The sequence below is a fragment of the Elephantulus edwardii genome, unplaced genomic scaffold (genome assembly GCF_000299155.1).
Source record: "Elephantulus edwardii isolate Elephantulus edwardi_28Jun2011 unplaced genomic scaffold, EleEdw1.0 scaffold00379, whole genome shotgun sequence".
NCBI classification, from domain to species: Eukaryota; Metazoa; Chordata; class Mammalia; order Macroscelidea; family Macroscelididae; genus Elephantulus; species Elephantulus edwardii.
The window spans coordinates 62,001-81,205 of NW_006400129.1; the positions used below are offsets into that span (position 1 = coordinate 62,001).

Consider the following 19,205-nt stretch of genomic DNA (forward strand, 5'->3'; position numbering starts at 1 on the left):
TTTTTTTTTTAAATGTTATTCCTCTATTTCTTTTTGGCCTTCCCCCAAAAAGATACTGGTAAGCTATTGAATTTAGATATGCACCTCTAATAAGCAAGGAAGGATTGTTTTTCGTAGGATTTTTAAAAATGTGGTTTGGACGTGTGTTTTGATACCAAGTGTGCCGATGCGGAATCTTTGTTTACTTTCTAGGATTTTGTTTCTTTTTAAATTTTCCCCCAATTCAAGAGTTCATTTTTAAATTTTTTTCCACCCCCTTAACAATTCTTGCTGAGTTTACTGAAGAAACTGTACTTCCATCCACATCAATGAAAATAAAACGCTATCCTTTCATGGAAAGTGGTTCCCTGAGCGGCCATTTATTTGCAGTGTGTTTTGAATGGTGCCACTAGGGGATGGATAGCGAGAGGCCATCGTGAGTTTTTGTTTTGTTAAATCATGCAGTGTCCAAAAGCGAACCAAGCAGAATAGCAAAGCTCTACTTTTTCTCAAACATTAAGCACCATAAATTTTATTATGATTTTATTTCCCCTTAAATTATATTGATTCCACTGAGTTTGTAAACATCCCTATCCCCCGACCCCCAATATTTTTTTCCTTTATTTCAGCATGCCAATTGCAAAGTTTTTGGGTTTTGTTTTGGTGTTTTGTTTTTTTTTTTAATTTGGTATGGTTTGGTAAAAGTTTACTGCATTGCTAGTGCAGCTTATATAACCTATCTTGAAGGCTTGGAGTGGATTATTGCTTATGGTAAAATTTGCCTGATTTCTTACAGGCCGCGTTTGGAAACTTTTTATTATATAGTTGTTTACATGCTTATAACTATATCATTTAAGGACATGTACTGAAACAAATGTTGTATTTGTTTCATAAGCATCTTCCTGTAATCTATTATAAAAGTTGAAATTAAATATAGAGAATGTTTTAACAGTTTTTTAACTCAAAATTTGGCAATCATTTTTAATAGTTCTTTTTTTATAAAAAGAGGAATTTCGGGACAGGCAGTAGTCACTTTTAAAATTTATTCACAGAAACCATTAACTCCAGAGTTGCTATTAGCTGCCTGTTCTAAAACAATAGTCTTTTTATTGAAACACAAATAAACTTTTTCTGTAATATTTTATGGACTATACAGAGACTTTAATTGTTTGACTTGTTTAACTTGGCACTGTTAGTTTTTATTAATAAAATGCACATGGGCATTTTAAACAAAAAAAAAAGTTTCAAATAGTGATACCATTTGTCCCAGCAATTCCACTACTGGAAATATACCCCAAAAAGACCATAACTGACATCCAAGCAGATATTTGCACACCCATGTTTACTGCGGCTTTGTTCACAATAGCAAGGAGTTGGAAACAACCTAAGTGTCCACCAACAAACGAACTGATAGAGAAGCTGTGGTATATTCACACAATGGAATACTATGCTGCATTGAAAAGCAAGGAACTCATGTAATAGTATTCAAAATGCGTGAGCCTGGAGGACATTATGCTGAGTGAAATATCTCAGTCACAAAAGGACAAATATTGCATGGTGCCACTGTTGTAAAACAGGACTGACCTTGGGGTTCAGGGAGACTGATAAAGATGGGATAAATAATGTATACTGCATTGAAAGAGATGAGGGAGAGAACAGTTTAAAAGCAATATAATATAGGGCATTATGATTATCATAAGTGTCCAGAATGAAGGTTACAGAGTGGAGTATACTGGGGTGGGGGATTGTATACCAATGAAGGAATTTTTCTTTTACTTTTCAAAGAGAAGAGTGTACTGGGGCAGGGAGGAGTGTGAGAAAAGTGCAACAATGAATGGATGGAATTTTTTTTTTTTTAAAAAGGGATATGTAATTAGGTCTTATCGTCATGACAGGAATCCAGAATGAAGGCTGCATAGTGGAGTGGACTCAGGGGGAGGAATTGTATAACAATGAAAGAATTTTTATTTTACTTTTCAAAGATAAGAGCAAATTGGGGGTGAGGAAGGGGTGGGCAGGGAGAAAAGTGCAACAATGAATGAATGAATGGAAATCCTCAGTCTCTGTAAACTTTCATTAAAATTAATAATAAAAAAGTTTTAAAAACCCTATCGTACACTTAACTTACACTGTGTGTTATGTATGCATCATTAAATTTAGCCACAATGTTCAAGATGCATAGGCACACTATTGGCCTACACTGCAAAGAGTAATACTAGTAACCTAAAGGTTTGAATCCATGTGTTGCTCAGATAGATGAACTGTGTCTCTCATGCAATTTACAACTTCAGAAACCTGATGAAAAGCCTGATGAGTTAAATGTGAGTTGATGGCAATTAGTTGAGGGAAGAATGAGAATTTGTGAAATATTGTAAAACATGGATAAATATGGAGGAATTTGTGTTAAATGACATGCCAGTCAGAAAAAAAAAAGATACTGTGTGAAATCATTGTTATAAAAATCTAAGGAAAGATGTGTGCACAGAATCATTGTTGGATGGTTACTAGGCATGTAAAGGGAGGGAGAGGATAGAAGGGGAAAAAAGACAATGAGTAGATAATAGATACATTTTAAAGGAGTGCAGACACAGTATACAATAAAGAGGTGATCACCACATTATTAAAGAAAAGGAACATATAGAAAGAATGGAAATCATAATTATAGGGAGGAAGTAGGGAAAATTATTATATTGTAAGCATTGACATTGATGTTATTGAATAAAATGTGTATGAATCAATGAATTAAAAATTTATTTGCTTTGTAAATGAACTCACTCAAATCACAATAAGAAAATAAAATTATCTAAAAAGGTTATCTTTATTTGAAAGTTCTATAAATAACAATTTGTAAATATTTTCCCTTTAAATTATGGGCAGATATTAAAAGTTTTAAATTGTCAGCTTGCTTTTTCAGGTAAAAAATACTACATTGTCAAAACTACCCCAAGATGCACTGTTAATAAAGGTTCCAGTAGTAACCATCTTTCACTTGGATACAAGATGGGCATTATTTGGATAGACGTGGTTCTTTTTCATATACTTGGTTTAATTGTAATTAAATTTTACATTGTTGTTGTTGTTAAGTGCTTTCAAGTAGTAAACAACTCATGGTGACCCTATGATTGAAAGACCTGAACAGTTGTATAACTGGCATCGTTTCTCCAAGTTCATATAGTTTCCAGAGGCAAGCTATTTCGAAAATGGATGCCACTCCTGCTTCCATGCTTGTTTTAATCAGGGAGCTCCACCCAACACTGTCCACTATAGGTAACACTTACTGCATCTGACACACCAGTGTCATGGTGTTTAGCATCAAAGCAATCACAAGTTACCTCTGTACAGCACATGGATAGAACAATGCTATTCCACTTAGAAGAATGTTTGACCAAACCCAATTGAAACCAAGCCTGAAGGCCACAGATTACATTACCCAATTAAAAGTTGTTTCCACATTAGAGTGGTTCAAGGTAGCCAAGAAATTGAGTCAGAGTGAAGGGTGGTAAAGAAAATATAGCAAATATTGAAATTGGTAGTAACATTGATATCTCTGGGTGCAGTTTTAGGGTGAGATTAAATTAATGTTAGCAATTACTTTAATGAGTCTGATGTAGGACCATTCTATCAAAAGTATTTGATGTCTAATTAATTAAAATTTTAGTGTATTGAGAGGAGCACTGGATAAAGATGGGCAATCTCCTTAATTTACTACCTCTGTGATTTACAGCCTCTAAATACCACTGGAGAATAAGTGAATTCCAACAAAATGGTACAAAGTAACATGGTGTTTTGTAGTGTAAAGGAAAAAGTATAAATGTTTTGTCCTTTTATTGTTATTGTTGTTATTAGGTATCATTGAGTACAACTCATAGCGACCCCATGAACAAAAGATCTGAACCCTCTTCTATCCTGCACCATCCTCACACTTCCTGAAACACAAGAGCCTACTACTACACTTTCACTCTGGACTGATCTTTTTTTTTTTCCACTTTAAAAAAATTTTTTTGTTCAACTTTTTGAGGAAGTGCCAAACTGCCTGCCAGAGTGGTTGCACCATTTTACAATCCCACCAACAATGTATAAGAGTTCCTTTCTTGCCACATCCTCTCCAATATCTATTACTTGCTTGCTGCCCTGTTAAACTTTGCCACTGTTACTGGAATGAGATGCTACCTCATTGTGGTTTTGATTTGCATCTCTCTTATTGCTAGTGATTTCAGAGACTTGGAAGTAAAACCTGAGAGACAAACTGGGATCAAGCTTAGAAGTGCTAGTCCACGGTATAAAGAGATTACCAAATACAACCAGAAGTGCACAATCTAAAGAGGATAAAATTGATATATGGGGCCTTCTAAAGATTAAATCTCTGTGCACATCAAGAACTTTTTCCAACAGGGTGAAAAGAAAACCTACAGACTGGGAACAAACATTTGGCAATACCATCTCAGACAAGAATCTTACAACAAAAGTTTACAGAATACTCCTGGGCCTCCACAAGAAAAAGACATAACGCCATTACAAAATGGACAAAAGGCATGAAAAGAATTTTCACAGTGAACTTATCCTTTTATAGAGAGAGGTAAATACTAGTAATTAGCTGAACCTATTAATGAATTTCTAAAGCTCTGTTTTTCAAAGTAAAAAATTCAAAGAGGTAATGACATCATTATCAATATAGGTCTATAAAGCTGTACAACTTCAATGAAATAAGTGACTCATACTTTATTTAAAAATTAAAGTCAGTTTTTGTTTCTTTTGATAGAGGTATTGGCTATTTAAAAAAAAATTCTAGTCAGCTTCGTCTTGAGTTACATATACTTAAGGAAAAAATTAACTTTTGGAATTTCAGAGATGCTGCCTATGGAAGTTGTAATTTCTACATAACACTTCTCGACTGTTTCCATGCAATAAAGAAGGTAAGTGACTCATAAAATACTCTTAATACCATATTGGAGGACTGAAGTGCAGTACAAAGAAAGTAGGCCATCTTTCTCAAAGGGGAGGAGATCCGGTTTGTTAGATCTCTTCCAAAGGAGTGATGTCCAAGGGACACTATATCCCCTCTTCTCCCAATATTAGAACTATACAACCAGAAAACAATTTAAGTGTTTTAATAGTTCTCTGAAGTTGGAGAGGAGGGAAAGAAGTGTATGCAATTAAATATAATTATGTTTTGAATTCAGAGTTGGTTTTAAGCATAATGTGACTTTAAAAGGAAAAGTAAATTGCTAATTTTTACTTTGACTCTTGTATATTATGGAGATTATATATATATTCATGTATATTATGGATGTGATTCCTATAGATAGTATTTACAAAGGTATAGATATTGTTTACAAAAGCAAATACCAAGAGCTTCTTTGTACTTTTAAACTGTTCTCAGTTTGAAAAGAATTTGAAAAGCTCACTTGTTACAGATTTAATATAAAACAAAGGAGTTGCTACAGCTTTCTCAAAAGTGTTTTAAAATAACTCTTGGGTTATAACCTGTAGGTGGCTCTGATGGCATAGTGGATAAAGCACTTGACTGCTTAACCAAAAGGTTGGTAGTTCAAATTCACAAGCTGTTCCTAGCAGTTTTGCTTCTCTTTCGATATCCAGCCATGGAAACCCTGTGAAGATGCAGTTATGCTCTGTCCTGTAAAACTGCTATGGGTTTTTGTTTTGTATTTGTATTTGTTTTGTATTATTACCAGGCCTCCCTCTTCATATCTCTTAGTTAATTGGCCGCAGCAGTGTGTAATGCAGAAGCTCTGGTTATCACATTCTCTCAGGTGTTATTCTTGGGTGTTGGGGTAGTAAAAAAATGTAAGTCAGTAGTCCAGATAAGGATTCAAAAACATTTCAAGATTTATGTTACCTTTTTATTTTGAGATATAAAAGGACCCAATATATATTTTCTTGTATAAGGACACATTATGGCTTTCTGAAAATTTTAACATAAATTTTGTCTTAAAATGAGAGAACTAATTAGTATATAGAGGAACTCTAGTGGCTTAGGGGTAAGGAGCTGCACTGCTAACCCAAAGACACAGGCATTCAACTCCTGTGTAATTTACCGCCTCAGAAAACCTGCTGAAGGGTCAGCTATGAGTTACTTCTGCCTCAGTGGCACAGGACAGCAATTAGTATATAAATTCAGAGACTAAATAGTATGCTGTGATCCTGTATAGGAACTTGGTATTTTCTTTTCATCTGAGTCCAGTGACTGAGGTAGTTGTCATAAGTCCTGATATGTCTTAACTTGGGCAAGTACTAATCTTAGGTGAAGATCTAGAAACAGGAGAGACCAGGGTGTAAATGGTACCTTAAGCTACATTTTCAATCTCAGCCAAATGTACCCCAAACCAAACTTAACATTAAACCCTCTGTCGTTGTATTGTTTTCTACTCAGAGTAATCATACAGGTAAGAGTAGACTTGTCTTAGGGTTTCCATCAATCGGTAGGGAAGCACACTACTTTGTTTTTCTCCTGTGGAGCACCTGGCAGATTAAAACTACTGACTTTTCAAGTTAGCAAGTCAATTCTTAAAACATTACCCCACCAGATACACCTCCTCATTCTAAATCTCTCATTCCTCTGTCCCATCACTGTTAGAAAAAAGAAAAGAAAATAGGAAGGTCTTTGATGGGTACTTCAGCAGTTCCCATCAGTATCTTTCTATTTTTTTTTTTTGCCTGTATTAGATATTGCTCCAAAAGTCCAATTAGCTAGTGTTATAGATCAAAGATTTCTTTATTCCACCCTACATTTAGCTTTACTTGAGGATAAACTGCTTCATATTTTTAATTTAAACATTTTTATTTATAATTGATTTTAAATATTATTACATATGTGAAAAATTTCTGTAATTTTAAGTTTAGTTCTAACAACCTCCAACCTGATTTCCTCTTAAAATTCAAAGGAAACTAAAAATTGCCAGTGAACTATATTTTCTATTATTATTATTATTAATCTCTGGTGGTGTAGAGGCAAGAAGCTGCACTGCAGTCTCAAAAGGGAGTGGTTTGAGGCTACCAGCTGCTCTGCAGGAGAAGGATGGACAGTCTCCTCTCAGGTGATCAACTGCCTCTGAAAACTTACTGAAGCGTCAGTTATGGGTTGGTTCAGGCTCTATGGTACACAACAACAACAACAACAACAACAACAACAACAATTATTACTGTATTAGAAAATAATAAAATTTAGTATTATCAGATTCCAAATGAAATTCAGGAATGATATGGTTTTAGAATTAGAATTAAAGATATATTTGATAAAATGAAGACTTGCCTTTTATTCTAGTGAAGAATTATTTAGAACAAGTATGTGGATAAGCAAACTTTATTTTCATTTGCAGCAAATGAAAAGGAGACAGAGTCTAATGCATTAAAGAATGTCATCTCAAAGAAGGGAAGTTCATATTAGCACTTTTAGCAGAGACAGGTGGAATTACCTTGCAAAAGGAGATATTATACAAGTTAGAAAGCATACACAATGGTTTTTATCTTGACATTGTCATCATGGGCATGTCACATGAGTGCAATCACTCTCATTGTGTCTGCACATGGCATGGCACCTGAAATGTCTTACACATAATTTAAAAGAGAACAGAATTAAAGATTATTAGGAAGAAATACCTGGGGCTGCCTGTATGAGGACTCTTCTGTGTGTTTTACAGCCCCTGAAAAATCACAGGAGGGTCAGTTATTAATTGGCTCCAACTCAATGACAGGGAGTAAATATGTAGAGTATCCTGAGCCATTTGACAAACAACTTGTAGTTAGCTTTCTTGAACTGTACCACTTTAGGGGAAAAATACTTTGCTACAATGTTGTTGTTGTTGTTGTTGTTGTGTACTATGGAGTCAAAACAGACCCATAGCTGACCTTTCAGCCGCTTTTCAGAGACAGTTAATTGCACAGGTGATTGCTCATTTTTCTCCTGTGAAGCAGCTGGAAGATTTTTTTTTTCAAGACAAGAATTTCAGTTTATTTTTGAAAAAAACAAAAGCTAATCCTCCCACCACAGCCCAGGAAGGCTTTCCCAAGGGGCCTGCCCCTCCAAATGGTCAGCAGCTAGAGGATTTGAATTGTGTACTATTGCATTGGCAGCACAATTCCTTACCACTAAGACACCAGCGCTTGCTTTGCTACAATAGAAAAATAAAGTAATTTTATTTGGCATATTGTTTAAGAAAGAAAAGAAATGGGGGAAACAGGAAAGCTGTGATCAGAGTAATATTCACATAATGTTTATTCTTTCTATTCACTGCAAAAACTATTAACTGCCTAATAGATTGGGGGTTTGAGGGGAGTGTTTTTCTTTTAATCTTCTTTGATTCAAAGATGGAAAGAATTTTATTATCAATGCACAGAATTTTTTTTTTCTAGATATCAACCCTCCATTGGATTTCTGAAACTGAACTGCAAGGGAAGAGATTGTCCATTTTCCCATATAGAGCCACTGGTGAATTTGAAGCACCACAAGGTCCCAGCCTTTGGGTTAGCAGTGTCAGTCCATAGGAACTGTACCATTTATGTAGACAGAAAAAACAAAAGGAAGATGATGAGGGTTTTTTTGGTTCTGTTCTTTTAACCACACAAGGTGGTCTATTAGTTAGAAGAGAAGATTCCTCCCCTCCACTTCTTTTTTTCTAGGAGGAAGCACCAAGTGTTAAGGGCTCTATTGACCTGTAAACAACAGATCAGAACCTTGGCCAATCCTGTACTAGCTTCACTAGCTCAGCCCTGCTCAAGGCCACTGTTGGTCACCTTGTTCTCAAACTATCTCCTTTAGAGTCTTCCTCTTTCACTGACTCTCCACCTTTAACAGCATGATGCATCAGCAAGATTCATCAAAAATCTACTCTATGGGGGAGCTTAAACATAGTGTTGCACAATTTGATGGGTGGAGGGAGGGACTGGTAAAGGAAAGGAGAAAGGTCCCGTGTGAAAAACAATATATATGAACTTTGTGAACTTTGTATGTAAACCAGTATAAAATTTAAAAGAAACACACCTACATTATGCAGATAACACAACCTTACTTGCTGAAATTGAGGAGGACTTGAATTGCTTGCTGCTATAGAAGATCAAAGACCACAGCATTCAATATAGATTACATGTCAAAATCAAGAAAGCAGAAATCCTCATCACTGAGCCTCCATGATAGATGAAGAAAGATTGAAATTGTTAGCCAGTTTATTTTACTTGGATACAATTAATACTATTGGTACCAGCACTCAAGAAATCAGAAGAATTGTTGGTTTGAGAAAGTCTTTTCTTAAGAACTTCTCCAAAATACTAAAGAGCATCATGTCACTTTAAAGTCTAATGTCTGAAGTCTAAGGTGTTCCCTGTTAAAGTCTCAAGTGTACCTGATTAAGGCTATGGTCTTTTCATTCATTTGCTATGTCTCTCAGAGCTGGAGAGTGAGTAAGGATGACAGAAGAAGAATTGATGACTTTTAGTTATGGTATTGGAGAAGGGTCCAGAGTATCCCATTGACTGCCAAAAGAATAAGCAGGTACGTCTTGGATAAAGAGCAGCTAGAGTATTTAATGAAATAACATATGAGCAAGAGCCTATGGTGATGAAGGAAGAAGTTCAAGCTGCTTTGAAGGAAATAGCAAAAAATAAGGCCCCAGGAATAGATGGTATACCAATTGAAGTATTTCAGATAACAGATGTTGTCCTGGATGTGCTCACCAAGTTGTGCCAAGAAATCTGGAGAACAACCACTTGGCCAACTGACTGGAAGAGATTTAGATTTGTTCCCATTCCAAAGAAAGGTGACCCAACTGAGTGTGGAAACTACAGAACAGTGTCATTGATTTCACAGGCAAGCAAGATTCTACTGAAGATTATCCAAAAACGATTAGAACAGCACATCAGCAGAGAACTACCAGAAGTCCAGGCTGGGTTTAGAAGGGGTCGTGGTACTAGGGATATTGTTGCTGATGTTAGATGGATCTTGGCTGAAAGCAGAGAATACAAGAAGAATGTCTATCTGTGTTTCATTGATTATGAAAAGGCATTTGACTGTGTGGATCATAACAAACTGTGGCTGACTCTGAGAAGAATGGGAATCCCAGAACATTTAATTGTGCTAATGCGAAACCTATACTTGCACCAAGAGGTGGTAGTCAAAACAGAGCAGGGTAACACTGCATGGTTCAGAATTGGAAGGGTGTACGCCAGGGATGCATCCATACCTTTTCAACATATATGCAGAACAGATTGTCCGAGAGGCTGGGCTCTATGAGGAGAATTGTGGCATCAGGATTGGTGGAAGATCTATTAACAATCTGCGTTATGCAGATGACACAACCTTGCTTGCTGAAACTGAGGAGGACCTCATGCACTTGCTGCGAAGGGTCAAGGACTGCAGCCTTCAGTATGGACTGAGGCTCAATGTCAAGAAGACAAAGATTCTCACCACTGGACCAATTGGCAGCGTCAGGATGGATGACGAAGAGATTGAGATTGTTCACAGCTTCAATTTTCTTGGCTCCACAGTAAACACTCTTGGCACCAGCAGTCAGGAACTAAAAAAGCATATCACGATGGGAAAGTCGGCTGTTCGGGACCTCTCTAAAGTACTCAGGAGCAACGGTGTCTCTCTGGAGACTAAGGTGCACCTGATACAGGCCATGGTATTTGCAATCGCTTGTTATGCATCAGAGAGTTGGACAATGACTAGGGAGGACAGAAGGAGAGTTGATACTTTTGAGTTGTGGTGCTGGAGAAGAGTACTGAATGTACCATGGACTGCCAGGAAAAGAAACAGATTCATCTTGGAGAGGATTAAACCAAGCTCCTCCTTGGAGGCAAGGATTCTGGGGCTTCGTTTGACATACTTTGGACATGTTGCCAGGAGGGACGGGTCTGGAGAGGGATATCATGCTTGGGAGGGTGGAGGGGCAGCGCAGGAGGGGAAGACCCTCTATGAGATGGATTGATTCGGTGACTGGGGTAATCGGGATGGGTGTGTCAGAGGCAGTGCGGTTGGCGCAGGATAGAGCAGGGTTTAGGGCTGTTGTGCATGGGGTCGCTATGAGTCATAAACGACTCGACGGCACATAACAACAACAACAACAGAGTATTCCTTGGAGACAAAATGGTAAAGCTACATCTCACATACCTTGGGCATGTTGCTAGGAGGGACTATTCCTTGGGAAGAGATATCTTGCTTGGAAAGGTGGAGGGTCGACAAATAAAAAGGACATTCAACAAGATGGATTAACACAACGACTGCAGCAGTGGACTTGAGTATGTCAGAGATGATAAGGATGGTGCAGGATAGAACAGAATTTCAGTCTGTTGTTTGTAGCGTTACTATGAATCATACTCAACCAGATGTCCCGTAACGACAGCAGGCCTAAAATCCAAGAGACAAAGTTTAATCACCCTTCCCTCTAAGAAGCAGCATGGTTAAACTGCTCTTTTGGCAATCCGTAGTAGGTTCAGTGCCCTATCACGATCACCCCTATTCAAAAGCATCAATTCCTCTTTGGTCTTCCTTACTCATAGCACCACTGTCAGATGCATGTAAAGCACATGAAAATGCTATGCCATAACTTGGATGCACCTTAGACTTTAATATTCTTGCTCTTTAGCTCTTTGGAAAGGTCATCGATAGCAGATTTGCCAAATGTGTTTTGTGACTACCATGGGTATTGATTGATCCAAGTAAAATTAAATCCTTAGCAACCTCGGGCTTTTTCCCCATCTATCATGAGATTGTTTATTGATCTCGTGTTTACTTGATGTTGAGTTGTAATCCATTTTAAGGTTGTAGTCTTTCATCTACAGTTGTTTGTTGTTGTTATGTGTCGTCAAGTCGCTTGCAAATAGCGACCCTATGTACAACAGCCCTAAACTCTGCTCTGTCCTGTGCCAAATGCACTGTCTGACATTCCCATCCCAAATACCCCAGTCACTGAATCTATCCACCTAATAGAGGCTTTCCCCTCCTGCGCTGTCCCTCCACCCTACCAAGCATGATGTCCCTCTCCAAGGACTGGTCCCTCCTTACAACATGTCAAGAGTATGTTAGACGCAGCCTCAGAATCCTTGCCTCCAAGGAGCTACCCGGTTTAACACTTTCCAGGATGAATCTGTTTGTTTTCCTAGCAATCCATGATATTCTCAATACTCTTCTACAGCACCACAGCTCAAAGGCATCAATTCTCCTTCTATCCTCCTTAGTCATTGTCCAACTCTCTGATGCATAACAAGTGATTGCAAAGACCATGGCCTGTATCAGACGCACCTTGGTCTCCAGAGAGATGCCATTGCTCTTCAGTACTTTGGAGAGGTACCTAACAGCAGACTTTCCCATGGCAATTCATCTTGTAATTTCCTGGCTACTGGTGCCAAGAGTGTTGACTGTGGAGCCAAGCAAACTAAAGCTGTGAACAATCTCAATCTCTTCACAATCTACAGTAAGTGCTTCAAATCTTCACTTTCGGCAAGCAAAGTTGTGTCATGTGCATAACATTGATGAGTCTTTCTCCCATCCCAATTCCACATTCTTTATATAGTCCAGCCTCTCAAATTAATTTTCTTAGGATTCAGATTGAATACGTCTGGAGATAAAACCCTAATGCACACCAGTCTTTATTTTAAACTATACAGGGTTCCCTGTTTCTGTTCAGATAATTGCATCTTGGTCTACGTGTAGGTTTCCCGTGAACACAGATGGTCTTTGATTCCCATTCTTCTCTGTGTTATCCATAATTTATTATGATCCACACAATGGAATGCTTTAGCATAGTCAATAGTACACAAGTTATTCCCTTTATCACCTTTCTGATATTCTGTTTTTAGCTAAGATCTATGTGAGATCAGCAGTGGTTCTGAATCTAACTAAAATAATGGAAGAAATGTTAGGTAAAAACTGAAAGTAAGATTTCAAAGGCCAGACCATAAACATAAAGCAATGTATTATAATGAAATGTGCAAAGAGCTGGAGTTAGAAAAGAAGAACCCATGCAACCTTTCTCAAGCTGAAAGAAGTAATTCAACCTTGAGTGACATTACTGAAGGATTCTATAGGCAAAATATTGAACGATGTAGGAACCATTAAAAGATGAAAGAAAAACAATCTCTGAATCAAAAACCAATTAATCAACATTGCACCATTTCAGATAGATGCATATAATCAAGAACCAATGCTATTAAAGGAAGAAGTCCAAGCTACACTGAAGGCACTGACAAAATGTAAGGCCCCAGGAGTTGATGGGATATCAATTGATGTGTTTCAGAAAATAGTTGCATCCCTGGATTTACTCAGTAATCTATGCCAAAAAATTTTGGAAACAGCTGTATGACTGACTGGAAGAGATCCATATTTTTTTCTCATTTAAAAAAAAAGTGATCCAACAGAGTTGGATGTTATTGAAAAATGTCATTAATATCACATGCAGGTAAAGTCTTGGTAATGATAAAAAAAATATGGCTAGACTAAAACTTTGGCAGGTAATTACAGAAATTCAAACTGGATTCTGAAGAAGCTGTGGAACGACAAATGTCATCACTGATGTCAGGTGTATCTTGCCTAAAAAGTAGAGCATACCAGTAAAATGTTTATTTCTGTGTGATTGACTATGCAAAGGCATTTATTTCACTTTTGTAATGGTGAGCTCTGGTGGCCTAGTGGCAAGAAGCTGCACTGCAATCCCAAAGGTGAATGGTTAGAACCCATCAGATGCTCTGCTGGAGAAGGAGGGACAATCTCCTCTTGTACCAGTCAAATCTGATTTGACAGTACACACACAAATAAATAAAAAATAAATTATGGATAATGTGGAGACTGGGAATCCCAGAAAGAATTCTTTCTTTGTGCTCATGGGAAACCTATAAATAGACCAAGAAGTAGTTATCCAAAAGGAACAAGGCAAGTACTAAAGAGCAAAGACGTCAAAGATTAAGGTGTGCCTTAATCCATGCTGTGGTAATCTTAATTGCTTCATATACATCTGAAAGTGGAACCATGAAAAAAGAACACTAAAGAATTGATGCCTTTGAATTGTGGTGATGGTAAAGAGTACTGAATCTGCTATGACCTGCCAAAAGAACAGTCTTAGAGGAAGTCCAACCAAGGTGCTCTTCAGAGGGAACTTTGATGAAATTCATCAGTATGAATTGTTGCCGACTTGTTGGCACCTAACAACAGCAACATTATTAATGTTAAGGAAACTTCTGACATAACTGTTTGGATGGTTTGCAAGCTCGAAAAACCATGAAATTGTTTAAGATGGCATATGAACTAGTCTACCTCAAAATGTAGTGTAACCACAGTGCAGTTTCTGCTAATCATCATGTATATTAAATTTTTATACATAACCTACCAGTTTGGTTTACATTTCAAAAACTGGACTTAAAAGTTCTACCTTTATAAGCCAAGAATGCCTTCTTAGCTAAGAAGTACTTATTAATTCTTTATTTTTTTCCCAAGAATTCATACCACAAACTGTAACTTGGTAGTCAGATAGAACATTTCTCAAAGGGTAACTGCTCTCAACTCCTTATCAACTTTATCTTACTTGGATCCACAATCAGTACACTTGGTACCAGCATCAGATCAGGAGACATTTTTGCACTGGGAAAGTCTGTAGTCAGAGACCTCTCCAAATTACTGAGAAGTAATGATACCACTTTGAGGAATAAAGTGCACCTGATTCAGGCCATGGTCATTTCAGGCACTAGCTGTGCGTCTGAGAGCTGGGCAGTGAATAAGGATGATAGAAGAAGTGATGCCTTTGAGCAGTGGTGTTGAAGAAGAGTAGTATTAAATATCCCATGGCCTGCCAAAACAACAAACAAGTATGTCTTGGAGAAGGTGTAGCCGGAGTATTCCTTGGAATCAAAGATAATGAAGCTTTATTTCACATACTTACGATACATTGCTGTTGTTATGTGCTGTCGAGTTGTTTGCGACTCATAGCGACCCTATGTACAACAGCCCTAAACCCTGCTCTATCTTGTGCCAATCGCATTGCCTCTGACACACCCATCCCGAGTACCCCAGTCACTGAATCAATCCACCTCATACAGGGTCTTCCCTTCCTGCGCTGTCCCTCTATTCTACCCAGCATGATGTCCCTCTCCAAAGACCTGTCTCTCCTTACAACATGCTCAAAGTATGTCAGACGAAGCCCCAGAATCCTTGCCTCCAAGGAGCAGCCTGGTTTAACCCTCTCTTGGATGAGTCTGTTTGTTTTCTTGGCAGTCCATGGTACATTCAATACTCTTCTCCAGCACCACAGCTCAAAGGCGTCAGTTCTCCTTCTATCCTCCCTAGTCATTGTCCAGCTCTCTGATGCATAACAAGTGATTGCAAAGACCATGGCCTATATCAGGTGCACCTTAGTCTCCAGAGAGACACCGTTGCTCTTTAGTATGTTAGAGAGGTCCCTAACAACAGACTTTCCCATTGCAATACGTTTTTTGATTTCCTGGCTGCTGGTGCCAAGAGTGTTGACTGTGGAGCCGAGCAAACTAAAGCTATGAACAATCTCAATCTCTTCGCCATCCATCCTGGTGCTACCGATTGGTCCAGTGGTGAGAATCTTTGTCTTCTTGACATTGAGTCTCAGTCCATATTGAAGGCTGCAGTCCTTGACCCTCTGCAGTAAGTGCATGAGGTCCTCCTCAGTTTCAGCAAGCAGGGTTGTGTCATCTGCATAACGCAGATTGTTGATAGATCTTCCACCAATCCTAATGCCACGCTTCTCCTCACAGAGCCCAGCCTCTCGGATAATCTGCTCTGCATACAGGTTGAAAAGGTATGGAGATAGGACACATCCCTGGCGTACACCCTTCCCAATTTTGAACCATGCAGTGTTGCCCTGCTCTGTTCTGACTACTGCCTCTCGGTCCAAGTATAGGTTTCTCATTAGCACGATTAAATGTTATGGGATTCCCATTCTTCTCAGAGTCAGCCACAGTTTGTTATGATCCACACAGTCAAATGCCTTTTCATAATCAATGAAACACAGGTAGACATTCTTCTTGTGTTCTCTGCTTTCAGCCAAGATCCATCTAACATCAGCTACAGTATCCCTAGTACCACGACCCCTTCTAAACCCAGCCTGGACTTCTGGCAGTTCTCTGTTGATGTACTGTTCCAGTCTTTTTTGGATAATCTTCAGTAGAATGTTGCTTGCATGTGAAATCAGTGAGATTGTTCTATAGTTTCCACACTCTGTTGGGTCACCTTTCTTTGGGATCGGAACAAATATAGATCTCTTCCAGTCAGTTGGCCAAGTGGTTGTTCTCCAGATTTCTTGGCACAACTTGGTGAGCACGTCCAGGGCAGCATCTGTTAGCTGAAATATGTCAATTGGTATACCATCTATTCCTGGGGCCTTATTTTTTGCTATTTCCTTCAAAGCAGCTTGAACTTCTGCCTTCCTCACCATAGGCTCTGGCTCAAATGCTGTTTCATCAAATGCTTCTTTATCTGCCAATTCCTTTTGGCACAATGACTCAGTATATTCCTTCCATCTTCTTTTGATACATCCTGGATCATTTAACATTCTGCCTAAAGCATCCTTGGTTGTAGCAACTCGAGGTTTGAATTTGTTCTTCAGTTCGTTGAGCTTAAGAAATGCTGACCGAGTTCGGCCCTTTTGATTTTCCGACTCTAGTTCCTAGCACATTTCATTGTAGTATTTTGCTTTGTCATTCCGTGCTGCCTTTTGGAATCCTCTGTTCAGCTCTTTAGTGTCTTGAATTCTTCCTTGTGCTTTGGCTTCTCTACATTCCAGTGCAATCTTCAGAGTTTCTTCTGACATCCATTTTGGTCTTTTCTTCCTCTTCTGTCTTTGTAATGACCATTTACACTCTTCCTGGATGACACATTTAACATCCTCCCACAACTCATCTGGTTTTCACTCATTAGTGTTCAAGGCCTCAAACCTGTTCCTGAGATGATTCTGAAATTCAGGTGAGATGAATTTAAGTCTTATTTTGGCTCCTGTGGATTTGGTTCAATTTTCCTCAGCTTCAGCTTGAACTTGCATATGAGTAGTTGGTGGTCTGTTCCACAATCAGCTCCTGGCCTAGTTTTTACAGCTGATATTGAGCTTCTCCAGCAGTTTTTTTCCACAGATACATTGCTAGGAGAGGTTATTTCTTGGAGAGGGACATCATGATTGGGAAGGTAAAGAGGTGGCAAAGAAAGGAAGATCCTCAGCCAGGTGGGTTAACATGATGACTCTGGCAATTGGCAGAGATTGTGAGAATGGCATGGAATAGGACAGTGTTCAGATCTGTTGTACATAGGATCTCTGTGAGTCATATTCAACTCAATGGCACCTAACAAGAGGAACAACTCAAGTAGGATTATTCTTGTTAGGAGCCATTGTATCAACTCCCACTCGTGGTGATCCTATATACAACAGCTCTGAACCCTGCTCTATCCTGAGCCAGTTTCATCGTCTGTGACACACCTACCCCCATTAGCCTAGTCATTGAGTCAATCCATCTCATCCAGGTTCTGAGAGAAGACCAGATAAGCTGTGGGAGGATATCAAGAATATCATCCATGAAGAGTATAAAAGATCATTACAAAGACGGAAGACTAAAATGGATGTCCATTAGGATTCCAAGACTATTTTCAAAAGAAGATTGTCCATCTTTCTTCATGAGAGCTACTAGTGGATTAAAACCACCATAGAGGTTTGGCTTCCAGATTAGCTGTGCAGATTTCTACTAAATGTGTACTCTCTTTAATACCTAAATTTATTGCTGTCAAGTCAAGCCAACTCGTAGCAGACTTCCAGCATGTTTTCAAGAGCTTTAAATTACAAAGAAGCAGATTGCCCATTTTCCTCCTGAAGAGCCACTACTGGACTCAAACTCAGCAAGAGGCATTGTCTTTGGGTTAACAACAGGACTCCCTTATGTACTATCAGTTTAAAATAAGAACGTTTGTAAATTGTGGGATTGTTGACAATAAATTAGCATATGGCTTCTTTCGTTTTCATTATAGCATTAGGGTATCTGTTGTATGTCAAGCCGAAATTTCTCAATCATGAATACATGCATGAGTGCTATTGTTCTAATTAGTTAGTAGTATTATTCTGAAGGTATAATTATTTATTTAGTAATCCCGGAATAAGATGATTGATGGAATGAAAATACAAAATCAAGTCTTCTGGATGATATTGTTAACATACCTACAAGTTAGAACCACCTCTTTTCAGCAGGACCATATGAAAGGAGATGGCCCATATCTTTCCCACAGAATAGCTATTGGCTTCAGACTGTATACATTTGAGTTGTCAGTACAACTCCTTACCGCTAAGCCACTAGAGCTCTCTAGGTAAGGAAGTACTTAAAAATGTCCTTTGAAACTGATCAATGAAAAAGAATTTGTTTAATATGATAACTTTTCTGGGTAGTCTCCTGATTTTTTTTAAATGAAATTGTATCTTAAATGATTTATTTGCATGTTTGTTCTTAAAAACTTTCCTTTGGATTTTAGGCAATGCAGTATGGCTTTCTTAATTTCAACTCATTCAACCTTGATGAATATGAATACTATGAAGTAAGTTTTCACAGATACTGTTTTTAACTCTTTTAGCTATCTGAAGTAGTACTGTTTTTGATTGTGTGTTTTGGGGCTTTTTTAAAAAAAAATCAAATACTTTAGATATATTAAGGAAAAATCCAACTTTTGTTATATATTTTCTAGTTCTGTCTCTCCAGTTTCACTTCTTAGTGGTGATTTCCATATTTGTTGTATCTCTACAGAGGGACTTACTGAGTTCCTGTGTATTTTTTGTAGCATTTAGGTTTCTTTAGTATTGATAACTTTTATATAACAGTTAGATAGGTGTTTATAAATCTTTAGAATTAAATCTAATAAGACTAAATAGTATACATGAAAACAATCAGTATACATGTATTTATCTCCAGAAAGTATTTCCATTTTTACTATAATCTTTTTATTTATTGCTTATTTTAACCTTTGTTTTTGCTGATAATGCAAGCATACTAATTAGTTAAAGGGAAAGAAAATTGGATAAAGTTCTATAAAGGGAAATTTATTAGCTTAAAAAAGTAAAATCCAGGAAGTGATTGTGCTTTTAAGGAGGACAAATCTAGGTACTTAAACATTTCTCAGAAATTGGGCTGAAAGCAGTATGGCACTTTCTCAAAAAGTTGCAAATAGAGATACCATTTCACCCCGCAATACCACTACTGGGAATATACCCAGAAGAGACCATAACTGA

General features: G+C 37.9%; 1 protein-coding gene across 1 annotated transcript in view; it reads left to right on the plus strand.

Annotated features, from left to right (window-relative positions):
- CDC14B (cell division cycle 14B) overlaps positions 1–19,205 on the plus strand; it is a 106,431-nt gene that overhangs the window by 30,354 nt on the left and 56,872 nt on the right. Inside the window, exons 4-5 of the mRNA XM_006902196.1 lie at positions 4,826–4,892; positions 18,455–18,517. Of these exons, the coding sequence (XP_006902258.1) occupies positions 4,826–4,892; positions 18,455–18,517 (130 nt within the window). The remainder of the gene's footprint in view (positions 1–4,825; positions 4,893–18,454; positions 18,518–19,205) is intronic.